Genomic DNA, 20,837 nt, shown 5'->3' with positions numbered 1-20,837 from the left:
GTAGCCACGACGTTTGCCACAATCAAAAGTGGCTCTCCCTGCGACCCGGCCCCCTTACGCTTCCTCAAAAAAGTGGCCCCCACTATTATCCCTCCGCTCACGGCCCTTGTCAATGCCTCTCTACTGCAGGGAGAAGTCCCTCCGAGCTGGAAAGCAGCTGTTGTCAAAGGTCTCCTGAAAAAACCTTCATTGGACCCTCAGGATTTAGCCAACTATAGGCCAATCTCCCTCCTCCCAGGAAACAGCAAAGTCGCGGAGAAACTTGTGAATAAAAAGTTATCTCTATTCCTAGAAACTAACAACCTGCTCAGGAACTCCCAGACAGGCTTCCGCCCAAGCCAGGGCACCGACACCGCCCTCCTGGCGGCAGTGGAGAAGGCCAGAAGCATTTTAGACACAGGAGGATCAGTGGCAGTGATTCTCCTGGACCTCAGTGCGGCCTTCGACACTGTCAATCACCAGGTCTTAATCCAGCGTCTGAGAGACACTGGAGTGAAGGGCACGGCCCTGAAGTGGCTTGCCTCTTTCCTCAACGGCCGTTCCTTCCAAGTCTGGGAGAATGACAGCCACTCCCCTGCGATCCCCCTCCGTTGTGGAGTACCGCAGGGTTCATCACTAAGCCCAACGTTATTTAACGTTTATATGTCCCCGTTGGAGGAGCTGGTCACCCCGTTCGGAGTGACGATTATCAATTACGCTGACAACACCCAGCTGGTGGTGACCCTCTCACACCCTAACCAAGAACCCTCCAATCTTCACAGCTGTCTTACCGAAATCCATGGATGGATGAACACCTCAGCACTGAAACTCAATGGGTCCAAGACCGAAATCTTGTTGCTTGGACAAAAAGGACCCTCCCTGCCACCAAACATCATGCCCGCCTACCTAGGTGATCCCCCTTCTCCCAAAGACGAGGTTAAGAGCCTGGGTGTATGGCTCGAGAAAGATCTGACCTTCAGAGTCCAGGCAAAAAAAACGGCGGGAATATGCTTTGGACTTCTCAGGGCATGCAGGAAGGTGCTCCCCCTGCTACCTCCCAGAAACTGCTGATCCAGGGCCTTATTTTGTCCAGGCTGGATTACAGCAATGCAATCTACTTGGGAGCCCCGGAAGCCACATTCAACACCTTACAGAGAATCTAGAGCGTTGCTGCCCGGCTTCTTACTAACACCCCAGCAAGATCATCAGCAAAACCAGCCTTGAAGCAACTTCACTGGCTTCCAGTCAGAGAGAGGTGGTTTTCAAGGCCCTCTGCCTGGCACATAAACTCCTTCATAACAAAGGTCCACCAATTCTCAAAAATGTCATCATTCCTTACACAGCTACCAGATCACTCCGGTCAAACCAAGAGAACTTCATCACAGTCCATAGAGTGAAAAAAGCCAGGTCTGGTGGCTGCTGCTTCTCGGTAAACACAGCAAAGCACTGGAACAGTCCCCCCCGGAAACTAAGAGCTGAACCAAACCTTCTTCATTTTAGAAAAGCTTTAAAAATTCTCCTTTTCCCCTGATCCCTCTTCTCTTCCGCTGCTGCTCCCTCTCGATTCTCTAGGTTCTAGCGCTGGGATGCTTACGGGTTACTACGGCTCTACAAAAACCTTAAATAAATAAATAAATAAACAGTCAGCTCGCCACCTTCCTCGAATCCAACAAATCCCTCGACCCTTCAAAGTCCGGCTTCCGAGCCAAACACAGCACCGAGACCGCCCTCATCGCAGCAACAGACGACATTCGAACACTACTGGACAACGGAGAAACAGTCGCCCTCATCCTACTTGACCTCTCCGCAGCCTTCGACACCGTCTGTCATAGCACCCTCATACAACGCCTCAACAACGTCGGAATACAAGGAAAAGCATTGGACTGGATCATCTCGTTCCTCACCGGAAGAACCCAGAGAGTCCGCCTCCCCCTTTCAGATCGGAGCCCACCGAAGTCATCTGCGGCGTACCACAAGGATCATCACTCAGTCCCACTCTCTTCAACGTATACATGAGTCCCCTCGCATCTATCGCGTGCCAACACAACCTCAACATCATCTCCTACGCAGAGGACACCCAGCTGATCCTCTCCCTCACCAAAGACCCAAATTCCGCCAAAACCAACCTACACGACGGGATGAAAGAAGTGGCCGAGTGGATGAAGAACAGCCGTTTAAAACTGAACTCGGACAAAACGGAAGTCCTCATTTTAGGATCATCCCCCTCTGCCTGGGACGACTCATGGTGGCCACCGGCCCTGGGAAACACACCCAAACCAACGGACCACGCACGCAACCTGGGCTTCATCCTGGACTCCTCCCTCTCGATGACCAGACAAGTCAACGCCGTTTCCTCATCATGCTTCAACATCCTACGCATGCTCAAAAAAATATTCAGTTGGATCCCCACCAAAACAAGAAAAACGGTCACCCACGCACTGGTCACAAGCCGACTGGATTACGGAAACACCCTTTACGCCGGAACCACAGCCAAACTACAGAAAAAACTCCAACGCATCCAAAACGCCTCAGCCAGACTCATACTTGACATCCCCCGCGAAGCTCACATCTCCGGTCACCTGAAAGACCTCCATTGGCTCCCCGTCAGCAAGAGGATAACGTTCCGACTCCTCACCCACGCACACAAAGCTCTCTACGACCTAGGACCCGAATGCCTTAACACGCACCTGTCCTTTTACACCCCCACCCGCCAACTTCGTTTGTCCAATCAGGCCCTAGCCGCTATTCCGCGCATCAACAGATCCACCATGGGGGGGGAAGATCCTTCTCCTACTTAGAGGCCAAAACCTGGAATTCTCTCCCCACCCACCTCCGCCTTACACAGAACCACCTCTCCTTCAGAAAGCAACTTAAAACTTGGATATTCGATAAGTAAAGTACCCCCCCCCCCCTCCCTCAAGCGCCTTGAGACCCTCTGGGTGAGTAGTGGGCTATACAAATTTCTGAACTTGCACTTGAACTTGAAGTTACAATCATTTGATGTTACAAATACTTCATTGTTACAGTTGTGAACAACTTTTAAAAATATTCATAAGGAAATGTGACCCGACTAAACAAATATCATTGTCTTCAATACAATGAAGCAAAAATAAGTGTGGTTGTCAACGTTTCGGTCTAAACTTGTCTATATCCGCTAGACCATCTTCAGGACATATAGTATACAGATGAATGACCCTTCAAAAGTGATTGGAATAATGTTTAGGCTTTGTACTATAGTCCACAATCAAAATGCATGCTGCTGAAAAGCCTCCCTCTTATCCCAGCAATAAATGCCTAGTGGTGTAGAGAATGCTGACCATTGATCTAGTCATTAATCAGCCCTCTGGTCCAAAATATGTGTAAATCTGTATTTCGACGGAGTTAAGTTCCACAGTCGTGGCGCTCGCTAAAAAGTCGGCATCTAGACTTTACGCCAACGACTTTAGATGTCGACTTTTGAGCGAGGGCCATGACTGTGGAACTGAACTCCGTTGAAATACAGATTTACATGTATTTTGTACCAGAGGGCTGATTAATGACTACATCACTGGTCACACTTCTCTACACAGATCCTGTGGCTTTGAGACAATCTCATATGCGGATGACACGCAGGTGATTGTCTCCATCGAGAAGGACCCAGAAAACACCAGAGTAAAATGTAAGACCTGTATGCTGCAAATCGCCACCTGGATGAGCGAGAACTTTCTGCAGTTAAATTCCAATAAAACAGAGATCCTTTTGTTCGTAAAGGCCACGGAGATCTGGTCTGTGGACTGGTGGCCACCGGAATTGGGGTAGGCACCTAACTCTACAGCTCAGGCACGGAACCTGGGCATACTGATAGACAACATGCTCTCGCTGGAGGAGCAGATGAAATCAGTATCGGGTGTTGAGGAAAATCTTCCCATGGATCCCTGTGAAGGACAGAAAGACCCTAGCACAGTCCTTACTAGTCAGTAGACTAGAGTATGGCAACGCGCTTTTGGTAAAAATTAGGGATGACCTTGCAGCAAGACTACAGGTAGTGCAAAATACAGTGGCCGGGTTAGTCCTTAATAAACCAAGGCGTACCCCCTCCCGCCCTCTTCTACAACAGCTACACTGGCTGCCTGTGAGGAAGAGTGCTGTGTTTAAACTATTGGTGATGGTGTTCAGAGCACGACAAGGGACCAGTCCGCTCTACCTAAGGAGGAAAATAACAGCCTCCACACCTGCTCGCGCACTAAGATCTGGCAACCAAAATCTGCTTCTCCCTTGTAAAATCAAGAAAACCAAATCAGGAGGACACGCATTTTCTCATCTTGCCCCTCTCCATTGTAATCGTTTGCTGGATGAGCTACGCGCCTGCCGTAGTTTGGAACAATTTAAGAAGCTCCTAAAAACCTGGCTCTTTTAAATGCCGTAATCCCTGTCTTAGTCACCAGCACTGTGTCGCCAAATCCCTGTTGGGATGATTCATTGCGCAATACAAGTCTTAATAATAATAATAATAATGTATGGATTAGCAAATCCCTTGATCAGAGCAAGGCAGAACAATTTTCAAGATCTACCTACCTGATATCTGAGGTCTTTGAAGCTTCACCAGTTTCCAGAAATCATAGAGTATACAAATAAACGAATACACTAATAAATGATAATTGTTAGCGTTGCCTTATCCATCATCTATCTGCACAAAAGGTGACATCAATGGAGTTCCCATCATCCATCTGCACATCACTCCTCTCCCTTCCCAGATCCTACTTAATGGTGGCTACAGTGCAGACGCGCCTCTGGTTCTCCAAAAGTAAGCCCATCTGTGCCTGTCCATGCCTGGACAGAGCCCTGTGCAGGGAACCCTGGGGGCCGATTTGCAGAACTAACTTACAACAAAATCCTAAACTTACTACTTTTGGTATTCACAGAAGGCATTTAGAAGTCTTAAATTAGGATTTTGTCTTAAGCTAGGATTTTGTGTCCATGGGGAATCCAAATATCTTGGCATTTGGTTAAAGTTGAGTTTTTAAGCCATCAGGTTTGATGCCATTGAGCCAAATTTGTAGTATTTCAGTTTTTTTGTTCTATGCAAATAACAGGAATACTGTCTTGGTTGGATTGAGCTTCAGTTACGTGTTGGACATCCAGCTCTGGATGATGTGCAGGCGGTGAATAACGTATTGGGTGTCTGAAGCGGAGGAGACTTTGAAGTAGAGTTGCTTATCATCGGCATATTGATGAATCTTGATGCTGTTATCTGTGAGTAGTTGTACAAATTCAGGGGTCTTGTCCTATGTTACCAGGCAGGACACAGAAATTTAAATAATACAAAGGCGCCTGGTCTTGAGTTTAGTGCTGTTTTTTAATTACCAGCAAACTTAGATATACAAATTAATTATACAGCTCTTGTGTTATTTCACTTTTTTTTAAAATCAATTTCATATTTACATTCTCTGGTTCCATGTACGAGGATCCAACACAACTTGACATAAAAAGTTATCTGTGACTAGAGCATCAGGCAGCCCCATGTAGAGGTTGAAGATGAAAGAAGACCGTATGGAACTCTGAGGGACTCAGGTGATAGGAATCTTTTGGGACCTGGAGGTGCCTATGTGAACAAACTGGTGTTGGGTGAAAAGGTAGGAGGAGAAACATTGAAGGATACTGCTGGTGAATCACTTTTGAGACACTGGGGCACATTTGAGGTTGGGATCCTTCTCAAAAGCATCCCACAAATCATGGACCATCATTGTGAAGCTCTTACGATCTTCTCTGGATCAAAAATAATCCTAACATTAGCTCCAGTGTCCACTTCAATGAATAAACGATAATAATAACTGTTTCATGGGAGACACACAAAAAAAAACAAATTGGGATGCGGCCCCAAGTAATTACCAGTGGCTGAGAGCATTCCATCCATTCCTTTTCTGTATTTTTCATTGTGATGCTACAAGTGCAATGGTTATGCTGAATACTCACTGCACCACTAGAGCTAAGCTGCAACCTGATTGAACAGACCCTACTAGGCTAAAACCTGTCTTGTGTTTCTTGTGTTCCGGTTAAAAGAGAACCTGGCTTAGCAGTTTGGGCTGGACTTTCCTTGCTAGAGCAGGACGAAGGCTAATTTGCATGTTGCTGGGTCTCATTGGATATGACAGTGGGCAACATTGGCTGAAATTAATTCAAGCATTCCATCCATAGCTTTCTTGTATTTTCTTTGAGTTGCAAATTGACATGGACTTGTCTGTGCCAGGGCCGTTGCGCCTCCTAATGTTGGTCTAATATTTTTCCTCTTCTATTGATGGGAGGGCTGAGTCTATTCAAGGAGATATATTCTTATGATCATAGTATCTCGTATTTTGAGTCAGCTCTTTTCCCTTCCACCCATGTGAGAAGTTAGCCTAGCATATGATGTCCATTAGTTCAAGTGGGCACCTTGCACCAGTCTAAATTGACCCTTATTGATGGTGGTTGTAAAGTCAACCTTATAGGCCAGCTATCCTAGTGGTAGCATGGACCAGCAGTCATAGACTAAGCCTCCAAAGAGCATGTGAAGCTGTTTGTTTTACCAATTATAATCCTTTGAATACCAAATGAAAAGACACCACACAAGGTATATATCAAATATACATGTATTTATTCTAAACACAACCCCTCTGGACTCTTTATGAGGTCAGAGGTAAAAGTACATCACAACGTACTCAATTAGCATACGATATGTTGCACAAATACAGTTTTGCCATAGTGGCCTCACAAACCATATACTAAAATAGTGGTATAAGAACCACATCTGAAACAGTGAGTAGGCCTAGGGCCTAGGGAATCGCTGGGGCTACACTAAACAACCAAAGGTTAGGAAGTAGCAGACCCACGGGCGACGCGTGCAGTGTCTAAACACAGCGGCAAGTTACCATTGACTTATAATGGGAAACGAAGAAGTTACAAAGTTACTGTTTAAGGGCACTTCCGGATGGACTACAACAAAACCCCTTTAGACTAGGACACTTCGAGAGTCAAGACCCACAGGAGCACCGGAGTACTTGTGTTACCTCACCCAGGGAAGCCGGGTGCTTAGGTGTCTTTTCGTATCGGGTTTTGTCAATGTTTTCTATGGAGATCTGCAAAGAAGTGCTGCAGGTGACCAGAGGAAAAGTGTCCGGGTGGAGCCAAGGGTGTATTGAAGATCTGAAGAACCTGAAAGCAGAGGGGACAGAGTCTGGGTCACTAGCCAGTGTCCATGAAGTAACCAGGCGATGTCGCGATGATCTCAGGTAGTGAGGTGAAGCTTGTCTCTGCAGACACGAGGTCCAGGAGATGTCGACGACAACCAGGAGCTGGATTCGAGCTGTCCCACGAAGGATCTAGTTGACTGTGGTATCGGTATCCGGATTGGACCCAACAAGCCTTGGCAAACGCAATCTATGCAGGAAGATAAGATTGGCTTCGAGTCAGACCTGCAAGGTCTGGGGCGCTTCTCCTTTGCAGGGAAGCTGGAGCAAGCCTGGAGCAACTAGGCCAACAGTTTAAATTCAAAGGAAGGTCTTCGGGGGGCTCACTAGCCAACGGACTAGGAACCGGGAAGACGCGTCGAGCTGAAATGCAAGAGCAGGCCCCACGCGGCACTCGTGGAGTGTGGAGGGCTGAGCTTTGGTGCAAATGGTGCTCGGGTCTGGGGCTTCTCGTACCACAAGGCACAACTGCGAGTTACCTCAGGAGTCGATACAGGATGTCCAGGGTGTCCGGTTCCACGTCTCTCGTGTCCGCCACGGGTCTCAGCTTTGCTGTGGATGTGGATCGGAGTCAGAGAAGTCTGGAAGTCCAGTTCCTGTGTCACTGAGTCTTCGGGTTCCGGCAGGAGCGTCGACAAAGCAGACCGGCAAGTTACTGGTGGTGCCTGTTTGCACAGGGTGGTCACTCCATGACCACAAGGTAGATGTCTTCCGTCTTCTAGTCAGAATAGAATGTCGAAGGTCCAAGAGTTCTGTTTCAAAGTTTCGTTCCAGGATAATCTAAAGTCCAAGTCCTGGGGACACAGCTCCTATACTTATACTAAGAAAAGGGGCTGGATTACCTTCTAGGTCCCTCCTATGGGTGGACCTGGGAAGGGGGTGGTTACACCCCTTTCCCTTTGTTCAGTTTCGCGCCAGAGCGGGGTTGGAGTGCCCCAGCAACTGGTTTGAATCGGGCTATGCATGGAGCACCTTGTGTGCCCCAGGCAGTGTCTGAAAAAGCATTGCTGAATGCAGTCCTCCCTGCCCCAATACACTAAAGCCTGTCTGGGGAGGTGCTGGCACCTCCTCTGACAGGAAACCTATTGTCCAAGCCTCCCCTGCCAGAGTTTCATCCAGCAGCAGGAGGTCAGACTCGTGTCTGTGGCAGCAGCATCCATTTTGTGATGCTGAGGCTCTGATTTACTTTAACCGGGATTAGCAGTAACTACATGTCTTCTCCCTCTAGAAGGGTGGAATTCTACCCCCGCCACCAGTACTGATAGGGGGGGGGGTAGTATTCCAAAGTGTTTGACACCTTACACGACATGTTTTGATAAAGCCGAACCAAAACTAGCATTAACCGCAAGGATTATAATGCATTTAAGAGTATATGGTATGGCTATATCATAAAACAGCTATAAGGAGATGGTTCCGAAAGCTGCAGAGGGGCTCAGCTCATGCTAGGGCACCCTCTCACATAAAACCAAGCACTCTGCCTCCAGGATTGTCAAGGCCTGCCATAGGAGTGACTTATAGGTGTCTATATATAAGGTAGACATAGGTATACTATATCTAAGTAAGGGGTGATTACACCACCTTACCCAGGCTGGGTGACCAGCCTGTGGTGTCAGTTTGGAGGCCCAGCCAGGGGTGGCATAATACATGCTTCAGCCCATGGTAGGCCTTGGATGCACCTATTCCCTGGGTACCTAAGGTACACTATACAGGGGCTCACAGAGGTGACCCTGTAACCAATCTGGTATGTACCTAAAGTACATGGTATCAATTTAGTGAGAGAACAGCTAGGCTGTGGTCCTGATTAGCAGTGCCACAGCCAGTCTAAAGTCGAAAAACCAGAAAATCACAGCAAAAAGTGGGGGTGACCATAGGAAGCAGACCCGACTCTCCTACAACCCACACTTTAGTTTACTTGAAACCTAGACCTTTAGTCAAGGTATCAGCAGGCCTAATCTGAGTGAATTGAACACCCTGGTAATAAACTTTATTTTAGACGATACCCATGTTATGATGTGCTGGGGTATGGGTAATGTATTTGGACTTTTTGTTTTTATTGTCAGTCCGTATAATGCTACCAGATTAGTGAATTTAATCATAAGTATTGAAACTAGAAAAAAGCAAGCAATGGCCACAACTATCCAGCTCTTACCTATCCTATCACAAGTCTTATGAAAATCATGGAAGATTGAATTCATTTCGGTTTAAGTATTATTTGGAAATGGCCTTACTCATGAATATCAATCAGGTTTTCTCTTGGGGCACAGCACTAAATCCTTTATGGTGGCAGTAGTAGGTGCCACCCAATATATTTGATACCATTGACAGTCGCCCATTAATGCTTTTAGAGTATAACCATTCTTTGATATGGTGGATCACGAAATTCTCCTCTGGACCCTCAAAGATATGCTCAGAATTAATAATTATGTACGACACTGGTTTTAGTCATATCTTTCTAATTGATATTGAAGTATGACTCCCTACACTTACCCATGTAACTTGAGGTGCCCTTAGGTCTAAAATCGGTACCCTATTGTTTAATATGTGTGCGGAATCTCTTGGGTTCTTCCACATCGACCTAGTGATTTGGGATCATTCCTAAGCAGTTGATACCCAGGTGATACCTTAAAGAGACTGCACTATCTGACTGCTTAATCCTGTCCATCTCTTTAACTGGCAGATCAATAGTGGCAGAAAAATAGATACCTAAAACGGAATGATGTAAAAACAGAATTTATTCTCCTCTCACCAAACCTTGATTGTTATAAATGAAAATTGAAAATAAAATGTAATCCAGATTGCAGTCTAAAATTATTGAATCTGTCTGATTCATAGAAGGCATATTAGATAAGAAATGTAGAGCCTGATTTAGAGTAAGTGGGGGCTGTACTCCGTTGCAGCTGTGACAGAGTACCTTTCTCCAAACCCTCGGTCTGTCTTCCTGATTTATACGCAGGCGAACATTCTGTATCTCGATGATAGAACCTACTCTGGCTCCTTCGAGGAGATAGTGTTCTGACAACCTGACGGAGTATGGTCTGTCTGAGTTTTGGTGATTAAACCACCCGCCCAATTTAATGCCAGCTTTCAGTGTTCGTCATCAGTGGGTAAAACCTGGCAGCAAAGGACAGTGAAAAGATTTAAATGCCCCCTCCCACTGCCTGGGAGACAAATCCCATGATGTGAGTGTCATTAGTTTTTGAAAAACCAAAAACATTAAAAAAGTTTGAACGCCCGTGAATTTGACGGTACCGTCCATCAGGCTTTCAACACATTAACAGGAACCGCTGTGACGGTGGTTCTCTCCATTGACTGGAGATGCCAGCAGGACAGTGGACATCTCTAAATGCCGAGGACAGGTACCCCATCAAGGCAACAGTGTATTTTAGTTTGTCGCCCTCATGAAGTACAAACCATATTCTGCACTCTAAATAAGACTCTTAGCCTTAAAGGCCAGATGTCTAGCTTTGGGGGTCATCTTACTTCCTCAAATTATGAGTGTGAGGAGTACTGGAGCATTCATGTTAGAGTTGGCTCTGTGAGCTGCGAGGTGATGTCAGGCTGAGGTGACTTGTGTTAGGAAACATTGAGAGCCTAATTTTGCATCCAGAATGGACTCCATGATTGTAGCAACGTAGGGTCAAGAAAATAGTGTCAGGGGGAATTGATAACAGGGATGGGATGACGTCAAGGGAAACTAAATGAATCCAGCGGTTGCAAAATTTATGCCTGGGTTACAACATGGCTGTGATGTGGTTTCAAGTCGCTGAATATACTTTTTCTTTTCAGGTGGAAGATGCAGTTGCTGCCGGTGGCTTGGCCATGGTGGCTGCTGGCGTCGCTGCCCTGGGAGTGGCAATATTCGTGGGGCATAGAAACAGACGACAGAACCAGTAGCAAATCCTTCTCTAAGCTGAACATCAGAAGAGAAAATGGCGTCTTCAGCAAGCAGCCAGTCAACACCCCGGAATAATTTCTTCCGCTGGCAGGACGTTGTTCCCACCTGGTCCACCCTTAAATAAATGTGCATAACCTCACACCTACTGTGTCTTTACAGTCTGGGGCCCCATATCGGTGGGAGATTCACTGGCAATCGGTTTATGTCCGGGCTCCCTCCCTATTCATCTGTTTGCCTCTTTCTACTGTGGCCAGGAGTTCAGTTTCCATTCACTTTCAGTTCTTATCCTCTTTCTCTCAGAGAGAAGCTGAATGTGGGCTAAAAATCACCATGTGGTGTGTCAGTTATCTAATATAATGATTACGTTATTGTATGGTACCACTATTTGTACTGCATACACCATCTACTGAAATGGCCCCTTCACTCTTGTGGACTGCCCTGGTTTGAACGATAGCAGTTGTTCTGAATTCTGGAGCTTGCATCTCCGTACACACCTGGGCTGCGTAATTAATTGTGCATGTGCTTTGATGGTTCCATACTGCTTCACGGTCAGCCAGAAGCTAAAGGTGCTACCCAGTTGGTGCGCGCAAATATGAATTTGTAAAACATGCCGTCAATAGTAAGCTGGTGAGGTTTAGAAAGCTTGTGTTAAGGGTGGCACGTTGCCGTTGGTCCTGTGGTGCTTGTGTGCATACAGCAGGGCATAGTGATGAGCATACTCTAATTTACAGAGTCCCGCATACCATGAGCACCTGTTTCTAATTCACACAAAAATAACCTCCAGGGAATGTGCAAACATGGCAGCTCTAGCATCTGATACCATCTAGTAGAATAGCCATGTTAGCTACCTCATCAATAATAAACAGGACAGGCTTGCTTCAAAATCTATAAATACATTTTGACGCATGAGCACGGGGCCCTGAAAAAGTATGAGTCTTGGCGAATAATAAACTAATTGCTCAACCCCCTCCCCCCATCCCCTCACACCTCTCCTTCTGATGGCCCTGCTTGGTGAGACAAGTCTGTTTTCGGGCAGGGAATGTGCAAGGTTGGTGGCAATGGAAGGGTAGGGCACTGTCAGTTTTCTATTAAACTGCCACATTGTCAGTGGGGGGATCTTTGGTGCTGTGATGGCTGCTTAGGAAGCAAGATGAATTACATGTTTTAGTAGCATCTGCAGTAGTCTGGTGCACAGAGCCTTCTGTACCGTGGAAGGGTAGGCTGGTTGAATTTAATGTTGTTGTTGTTGTTACAGAGCAACATCTTGCTATCTAATTTACCACTGATACTTGGCTAGTTGCACGAGAGTGTGGTGTGGACTTGTCTACGTGTAAATATGCAAGAGGGACCCCCTCAAGACCAAGAGTCAGGGTACTATAATCAATTCTAAAAAGTAACTACTCTTGGCGAGCAATTTTCCAACTTATGCATACACTATTGTCCAATCATTCCCAGGATACCACTTCACCAGTCTAGGAAGGGAACATCAAAGCAAATGCATGCATATATGTACGGAGTGAGTCAGTCCACGGATAGAATATTATTTTGGCCACGTTTGAGGTCCGTAGCCACAAGACAAATCAACATATGGACAACAATTAAAGAAAATTTCTAGATAATAAATCGTCAAATAGAAGGACCGACTGAACAGCGGAACCTGGTTGATTTTAATACGTCCACACCTAGTTAGGTGGGTTATGGAGTAACTTACGGCCACATGCATCATTGTTACATTTTGCGATTTCTTAATTGCCAAAATTAAGGAATCGCAATTAAGAAATCGCAAAATGCTATGCATTAAGAAATCGCAATATTTTTTGCAATTCCTTAATTTTCCTTAATTGCGATTCACAATTTGCGAATCGCAATTAAGGAATCCCTTCCCATTGATTCCTATGGGCCTAGAGGCCCATAGGAATGAATGGGAAGCCATTCTCATTTTGCGATTCGCAATTAAGGAATCGCAAAATGAGAATGCTATTTCAAGGGTGCAGGGGGGTCCATGGACCCCCCCTGCACCCCTGAAATTTAACTTTAAGAACATTTGTGTGTGTAAAATGAAACTTTTGTGCATTTTTGAAATTTTTAGCAAATTACCATGAAGTTCAACTTCATGGTAATTTACCCCTTCCTATTTGCGAATTTGCAAAACAAAATATTCACGCATTGCATTTAAGAAATCACAAATTGCGATTTCTTAAATGCAATCGCAATTTAAGAAATCGCAACATAATTGCAATTCCTTAAATTGCGAAAAAATAAAAAAACATGATGCATCCCAAAAAAGGAAATTGCATTCGCAAACGGCCGAATTTTGCGATTCGCACCGTTTGCGAATGCAATTTACCTTGATGCATGTGGGCATAGATCCCTACGGACTCAAACAATGGCCTTTTTTTATTAGGATCGTATTGCTGATCCTCCCTTTGTTTCTCCACATGAGAAGAGGTCAAAAGGAGTGATTGAATACTGATGGACTAATATTATCGTTTTTAATTAGGATACACAGCCGAGTCATCTGTAATACAATTATGAATAGCCTATACGAGCGACCTCACCTTGATGTTGAAGGTGAGCCTCCTGGGTTGTTCATAAGGGAGGGGTAGATAACTCATTGTCCTGAAGAAGGTGGTTTTATTCTGCTTTGGTACCAGCGAAACATGTTGGGTTGTATTCGAGGAACAGAGTATTGATTGTACCAAATCAAATGAGGGTCATACTGTTATTGATTCTATCCAAATAACCATTGTAAATGACAAATATGTATCTTTGATCATATCTCTCTTTGATGTTTTTCATTGTGTATAATTATTGGATGTCGGGTTTCATTATTTTTAATGTGATGTGATGTACATGCTTATAATTTTTTCATTTTAAAATTAAATTTGAAATATACATGCATTTGCTTTGATGTTCCCTTCCTGGACTGGTGAAGTGGTAATCTGTGAATGATTGGACAATAGTGTATGCATAAGTTGGAAAATTGCTCGCCAAGAGTAGTTACTTTTTAGAGTGGACTTGTCTACGACATTGTTGGTTAAGACATGATATTAATTAGTTAAAGTGTATTAAAGCTTAGCCTGTTGGTAAATCAAAACCATTCTCCTTCAAGTGACAGTGGAGGTTTTCTCCTCAAGGTTTTAACACAGCAAGGACCCTCGACTGAAGCAAATGACTAAATGTAGGCATTCATTTCAAATGGCACCAGTGTTGCAAGTGAACAAATGTGCTCTGAAAACTCATCAGCATTGAAAGGGTTGAGGGGTTGATGGGTTTGATGTAGATAGGTTTAATGGATAATGGTACCAGGCAGCTATTAGACTACAAGTGTGGCCTATACTTTAGGAACTCTTCATAGCATCTCTGCCAATACTTACACAGAGCTGATATATTTAACATAATAGCACCGCTTTTTGCCTTCACCCCTCTTGCTATCTGAACCTGTTTTTGTTGGCTTTTAGGACTCAGTGCACTTTACCACTGCGAACCAGTGCTAAATTGCTTGTGCTCTCCTTAAATCACAGTCAAATTGGCTTGCACCAATCTGGCACATTTAATTTACATTTATAAGTCCCTAGTAAAGCGGTACCACATCTATCCAGGGATGTAAATTAAATGCTACTCGTGGGCCTGCAGCGCTTATTATGCCACCCACTTAAGTAGCCCCTTTAAAAAATGTCTCAGACCTGCCATTCCAGCTTGTGTTCAGTTTTAAACTGCCTAATTGATCTGTCTTTGCCAGGCCTCAAACCCCATTTTAACACATAAACCCCTTAAAGTAGGCCCTAAATAGCCTATTGGGCAGGATGCATTGTCTTTAAAAAGCTGGACATGTACTAATCAGTTTTAAATGTCATGGTAGTGAATACATCTCACACATTTGTATTTCCCTGCGGTGAGGGCTACCACTATCATAGGATACCATAGGGTTGCCTTATTACATTTACTAAGTGATAACATTGTTGGGATCAAGTGGTAATATTGTGTTTGGTATCTGAGGAATTGTAATTTAAAATTCTCTTTAATTGTAAAGTCGGATTTTAAGTCACAATTCTGAAATGCCACTTTTAGAAAGCTGCAAAAATAACAGTTGATGGACAGAATGCAGAACACTGTCAGACATTCACCTCAGTACAGAGATCTTGGCCTTAATCCATTGTATTTTTGCTCACTATGCCATTCCCGATTGAACCCAGCCACATGCAAATCAGTTGTGACACTGTACCTCATGGAAACAGTCCAGCCCGAACTGCCAAGCCAGGTCCTCCCTGGACTGGAAACAAGCATCCTAGGACCGGTTTTGTGTTTCACCCCTCTTCAGCCAGGATAGCTTGATTCCAGTGGCATGGAGAGCACAGGACCCATGTCTGGGCATACCCGTCACTCTCGGGGTGACAAATGCAAAAATAACAGTTGATGGACAGAATGCAGAACAATGTCATACATTCACCCCAGTACAGCGATCTGGGCCTAAATCCATGGTTTTTTGCTCACCATGCCAGACCAGATTGAACCCAGCCATATGCAACCCAGATCTTTTGACTGGGGGAGAATGTTTGCAATATCAGCATTCCCTCCATCATTTGTTTGCTGTAACACTTTTCGCCCTAAGTGGGATGGGTATGCCCAGACGTGGGTTCCTTGCTCACTGGAGTCAAGGTAGCCTGGCTGAAGAAGGGTGACATACCCTGAAACCGGTCCCAGGATGCTTGTTTCTGGTCCAGGGAGGACCTGGCCTGGCAGTTCGGCCAGGACTTTTCCCATGAGGCATAGAGTCGACTGATTTGCATATGGCTGGGTCCAAACTGGGGTGAGGTAGTGGGCAAAAGAATGATGGATTTAACCCAGATCTTTTGACTTTGGGAGAACGTTTGCATTGTCAGCATTCCGTCCATCATTTGTTTGCTGTAACACTTTTAGAAAGCTGGCATTTTCTTGTCCTAATCATTTGGTGCCTGCAGCCTGTTTCTTGAGTCACATGACTAGGTGTATTTGGCAGTTGCCCTTTGTGTATTCCTCCCAGACAGTTACACAAAAGGGGGGCTGTCTGTTGGCAGAATGGGTCATCCTGACAGTATGGGAGAGGCAGAGCTGTGCACGGCCCTACTTACACTTCAAAGAAGCTGAGCCAGTCCAAACACAAAGTACTTCACACTAGCCTTTTGTGCCCCCAGATATCCTGGGACCACTCTAGAAGTTTCTTCCACTTCAAAGCTGGCACCAGGTATAAAATTAGGACCCTTGGACCAACTCTTCATTTCACTTCTGCATCTGTGAAGAACTCTCAGCGGACTGCCCTGCTGACTGTGGCCTGCAGAGGACTCCAAAGGCTAGTTGGTTGGCCTCCTGTTCAGTGCCACTGGGACAGAAAAGCCTTCAACGTTCTTGAACCCATACCTGGACTCAGCCTGAGTAAGTCTTTGCCATCCAAGTGGTGCCTCTCCAGTACTGGACCCTTGCAAGCTACCAGAGGGTTAAGCACAGGTTAACTTAATGACTTTTTGTGGTTTACCCTGACCAGATTTGCAGCTGTTGCTTAAGAAGGACTCACACTCCCCTTAACCAAATACCCAATTTCTCACAAACTGTTTCTCTTTAGTTGACACTATTGGTACGTCTCAACAGGTGGGACATACTTTTATTGGTACAGCAGTACACTCTTTAACAGATGGATATACATGTACATTGAAATTAAATGCACATTTCTTCAGGGCTAATATTCTTATTGATGATAATCAGGCCACTAGAATTATGCAATTGATGCGGCAGCTGCGATTTTCGCAGAAGTATAGATTTGCCGCATTTGCTACACAGTCCATCACCTGCAGCATAAACTGCTGATTTTAACAAAAATAAATCTTGCTTAAACGGTTCAAAGGTTGCTACAAATGCAGGAACACATGTTGTCGGGCAGTGGAAAGGCCTTTGCAAAGCTGGACTATTCACCTTTCTGTTGCTTATTGCTGTATTTGAGTGTTAAAGTGGTAGTAATGAGGTGCATCCAATTCCTATACAGTGTTTCCAAGTTTAAATATTTCTAAGTAATGAAGTAATACTATTACAAAATGTGCCGGATTATGCAGCAAAATTTGGCTTTTCTTGCTGCATAATTTACTCAACCCTGCCACATATTTTGGCCCTCTCCTTCCGCATAATTCTAATGGCCCTGATGATAATATAGAAGCTTCTGATCAGAATTATCTCCAGCCATCACATATTAAAAATGGCCTTTAATGATAGTTCCTTTTCCTTCTCTGGAACGCTTCCTGCACGTGAGGTTCCTTGACCAGGCACCTTTGGTACGTAGATTTAATGAGCCACCTCTTATCCTTCCACACTGCCCCTTGTACTGTGGATTACGCAATTCTCATAGGCCTACTGCATATTTTTATAATCATGGTAATAGGTTGTTGTCTAGACCGCAGTTCATGTCACAGTGCCGCTCTTCAAAGCACTGTACATAACAGGTGTTTTTTACTAACCACTGGTGCTCATTTTATTGAGTTTGAGAAGATTGATGGCTGATTTGGCCCCTTGAAATTTCTGTTTCATGGTCTGCATATCACAGCAGATGTCAGCAGTGAGCTTTAAACTCACAGAGCAATCTTCCTGACTAATTAACCGTACCACCACTTCTCGCAGAACACCTGTTATAAGTTTAAGTGGGAAGAGTGATGCATGGAACATTTTTAATAAGGCACGTTCCCATGAGAAACTCTTCTCTAAAATTATAGGACCGAATCTGCTGCGAGGGTTTAACTCAAGTGAAATTAGGCGATTGATCAAAACACATACAAAAATAAGTGCCTCATTTTTGGTTTGATGGAGACGGGGGAACGCCATAAACCAGTGGTCCATCTGCCCCACCAAAGCTGCAACTCCCTTACTATATTTATAGTCCGGAGGAAACCTCGGAGTTCCTATCGGATCAGCCTCTGCTTGCTCTTGCCGACTATAATCCCTGAACCGGTGGCACGTCTGTCACAAGACTACTGAGTCATATGGCTGTCACCTTGCAAAGTTAAGGGCGTAATAACAACCACTGATTTTTAAACATGTGGGAAAAAGGCAGGGATAATGTAAAATGGCCCCATCACACGGGGGAAAAAATCTGTGTGCATTGAGGCCGTTTGTTCAGAGAAAACAAACTCTGACATTGGGATTTTGTTTTCTCTGGAAATAAATAGTGTGCCGATTTGGCACGTTAAACATAGCGACTGCTTTGCAAACCTTCAGTGCCATCACAGCAGCTCTCTTTACAGCACAGAGATCCTCTCCAGGGAGGCAGGGATGGATCTAAAGGTGATGCAGGGATGGATCTAAAGGTGGGGCAGGGTCCTCCGCCAGGGTCGCGAGTTCATTACCCCAACACCATAGTAGGCTTGCTAAATAATGGCATACTGTTTTTTTTTAAATAGACTCAGTATTAACAAATTCAGAAATAAATATATAGCCAAAAGCAATCTCCTTGATCAAGGCTCCTAAATTAGCTCACAGATAGAGGCTACTAGGACTGATGAAGTATTCCTCATTGCAATGCACAATAGTTTCCATTTCATATCTGTGAGAGCTCACTATTTTCGAACACAGCACAACATATTTTAGGAAAATGGAGTCTTCACTCAATCTACCATCTGTCAGCCACAGACGAATCAGCCTGACCTGCTCCCCACTCCAATCTAAGTACATCTCTTAGACAGGCCTTCTCACCTCCTCTGGGAACTCACCTGTAGGGTAGGGTCTCTGAACCCCCATCACTGTGTCCCTTGTGCCAGTGGCATGATAAGCACTTTGGTGTGGGCTTGGCTAGTGGCCTCTCGCCCTTCTCAAACATTTCTGGGACTGGTGCACAAGGCAGGTGATCATGGGCAATCTACTTTAATCCTTTTTCACTTCAAGCCCTCACACCCGATGGAAAAATAGGATGGCTAGGCCATGCCTCCGTACAACTCATTTTGAAGAAGGAGTTATCAAAAAGCCCTGAAGTGGGTCCTCGCGCACCTCCCCATGGCAGTGAGAGGGAGGTTATTGATTCTACTCTTGCTAATCAAATCGTATTTGAACCACTCTCATATCTAGCTAAGAATGATTGACTTTGTGGGTTGGATCACACAATTTCAGTATCCCTTAACCCCTTCTCTGCGGGGGTAATTCTCCCGCTGTGCTCGGGGGCGGGGGGCGCGCACAGCGCCCCTGTACTGATGACGAGCTCAGCTCGTCATCAGTCACAGTGCTCGTGTGCTGATGATGAGCTCAGCTCATCACGGCCACACCCGTTCCTTAGAACGCTCAGCACAGCAGGGGAATTATCCCCGCGTGTGAGCTTTCTAACGGCCATGACGAACTCAGCTCGTCATCAGCACACGAGCACCGTGGCTGATGACGAGCTCAGCTCGCCATCAGCATGGGAGGGGTTAAAAGTGATATCTTGGTATAGGAGGTGGGAGACCCAAGAGCCATCGACTTACCCATTTTCGAACTCGTAGCTTACCAGAGTCAGACACAGAGTAATTATTCATTACACGACAAAGAATATTATATTAGATCAATGATTTTAAAGGATAACCATTGTTTGTACCTTGGTACTGGCTCACTGGTAATAACAGTGATTTTGGGAAAGTTGAGAATGCATTTAAAACCCACCCTCTGAACAACTGCCCAAGACCGGATGGGATACCGGTTGACATTTATGGGCATAACCTAACATTATGGGCCCCTTTGGTGACTAATCTGTTAAATACTGTGTGCAGATCTAATATAATCTCTCGAGTCTTGAGGTTTGTTGATTATTATACTTATTTTTAAACAAGCCTTAGCATAGCCAATAGCCCTTGCCTTTGAGACCTCATGGCCTTGCCAATGATTTTAGTGATGCTGTACAGCACGGCTAAAGAAGAGGCATAGTTTAAAAAAAAGCCTGTGATGTGACTGCACACGTCATTTTTTAGGCGTATGCATTGTGCTTGTGTGGGCCACGCGGGTATTGTTTCCTTTTAATTTATCGGCCAGGGTTTGATTTGTAAATAAAAGGAAAACATACAAAAGCGTTTTTTGTGTAAAAGAGGGTAGGGGTGGAAGCAACACATGGGTCAGAATACAGGTGGAAGGAATGCAGTGGGCACAGGTGAGGGAAAGCAACAGTGAAAGCATAAGTGAAGTCACACAGGGCTGAGAAAAGGAAGCAAGCGAGACAGCAATGTGGAGCATGCAGGAGAAAAGTAAATGGATGAGCAAGAGAGCATTGTGGAGCTGAAGGGATAAGCACAGACTCTATACCCCTCTCAACGTTATTGTCTCCCTCTGAGTCTATACCTGGGCCTTGTGTAGCTTGACCCCCCTCAGCTCGACTTTGTGGGTATACAGCCCCTTCAGGAACACCCACAGCTTGGCATGTCCTCTCCAGTAGCCTTGCAACCACGGCTAGAGTTACCTCTGTTAGAGGAGCTGTTTCTTCGAAGGGTCCTGGGGCTCTACAGGTATGCAAGGCATGGATCGAATTCGGCAGACCTCCATACTTCACAGCAGTGTTTGTCACTAAGATCACCCGGTAAGAACCACGCCACCGTGAGTCTAGACAGTTCTTTCTTACATGCTTTCGGACCAGGACCCAATATCACAGGCCCAAGTCATGGCAGAGGTCTTTCAAGGTTGGTGTAGTCACAGCTTCAACCTACTGAGATACTGAATGAACCACATAAGCTAATCCATTGCAGTAATCAAGAACAAAATCATGAGTGATGTTAATTAGCATTATGGATGGC

General features: G+C 45.1%; 1 protein-coding gene across 1 annotated transcript in view; it reads left to right on the top strand.

Moving 5' to 3' along the window:
- LOC147659115 (phospholipase A and acyltransferase 3-like) overlaps window positions 1-11,955 on the top strand; it is a 186,919-nt gene extending 174,964 nt beyond the window's left edge. The window contains exon 4 of the mRNA XM_086951963.1: window positions 10,968-11,955. Within this exon, the coding sequence (XP_086808089.1) occupies window positions 10,968-11,075 (108 nt within the window). The 3' untranslated portion in view covers window positions 11,076-11,955. The remainder of the gene's footprint in view (window positions 1-10,967) is intronic.
- The last annotated feature ends 8,882 nt before the right edge of the window (window positions 11,956-20,837 follow it).

This window comes from Lissotriton vulgaris, unplaced genomic scaffold, assembly GCF_964263255.1.
Source record: "Lissotriton vulgaris unplaced genomic scaffold, aLisVul1.2 SCAFFOLD_3147, whole genome shotgun sequence".
NCBI lineage: Eukaryota > Metazoa > Chordata > Amphibia > Caudata > Salamandridae > Lissotriton > Lissotriton vulgaris.
This window is presented reverse-complemented; position numbering and strand designations above follow the sequence as displayed.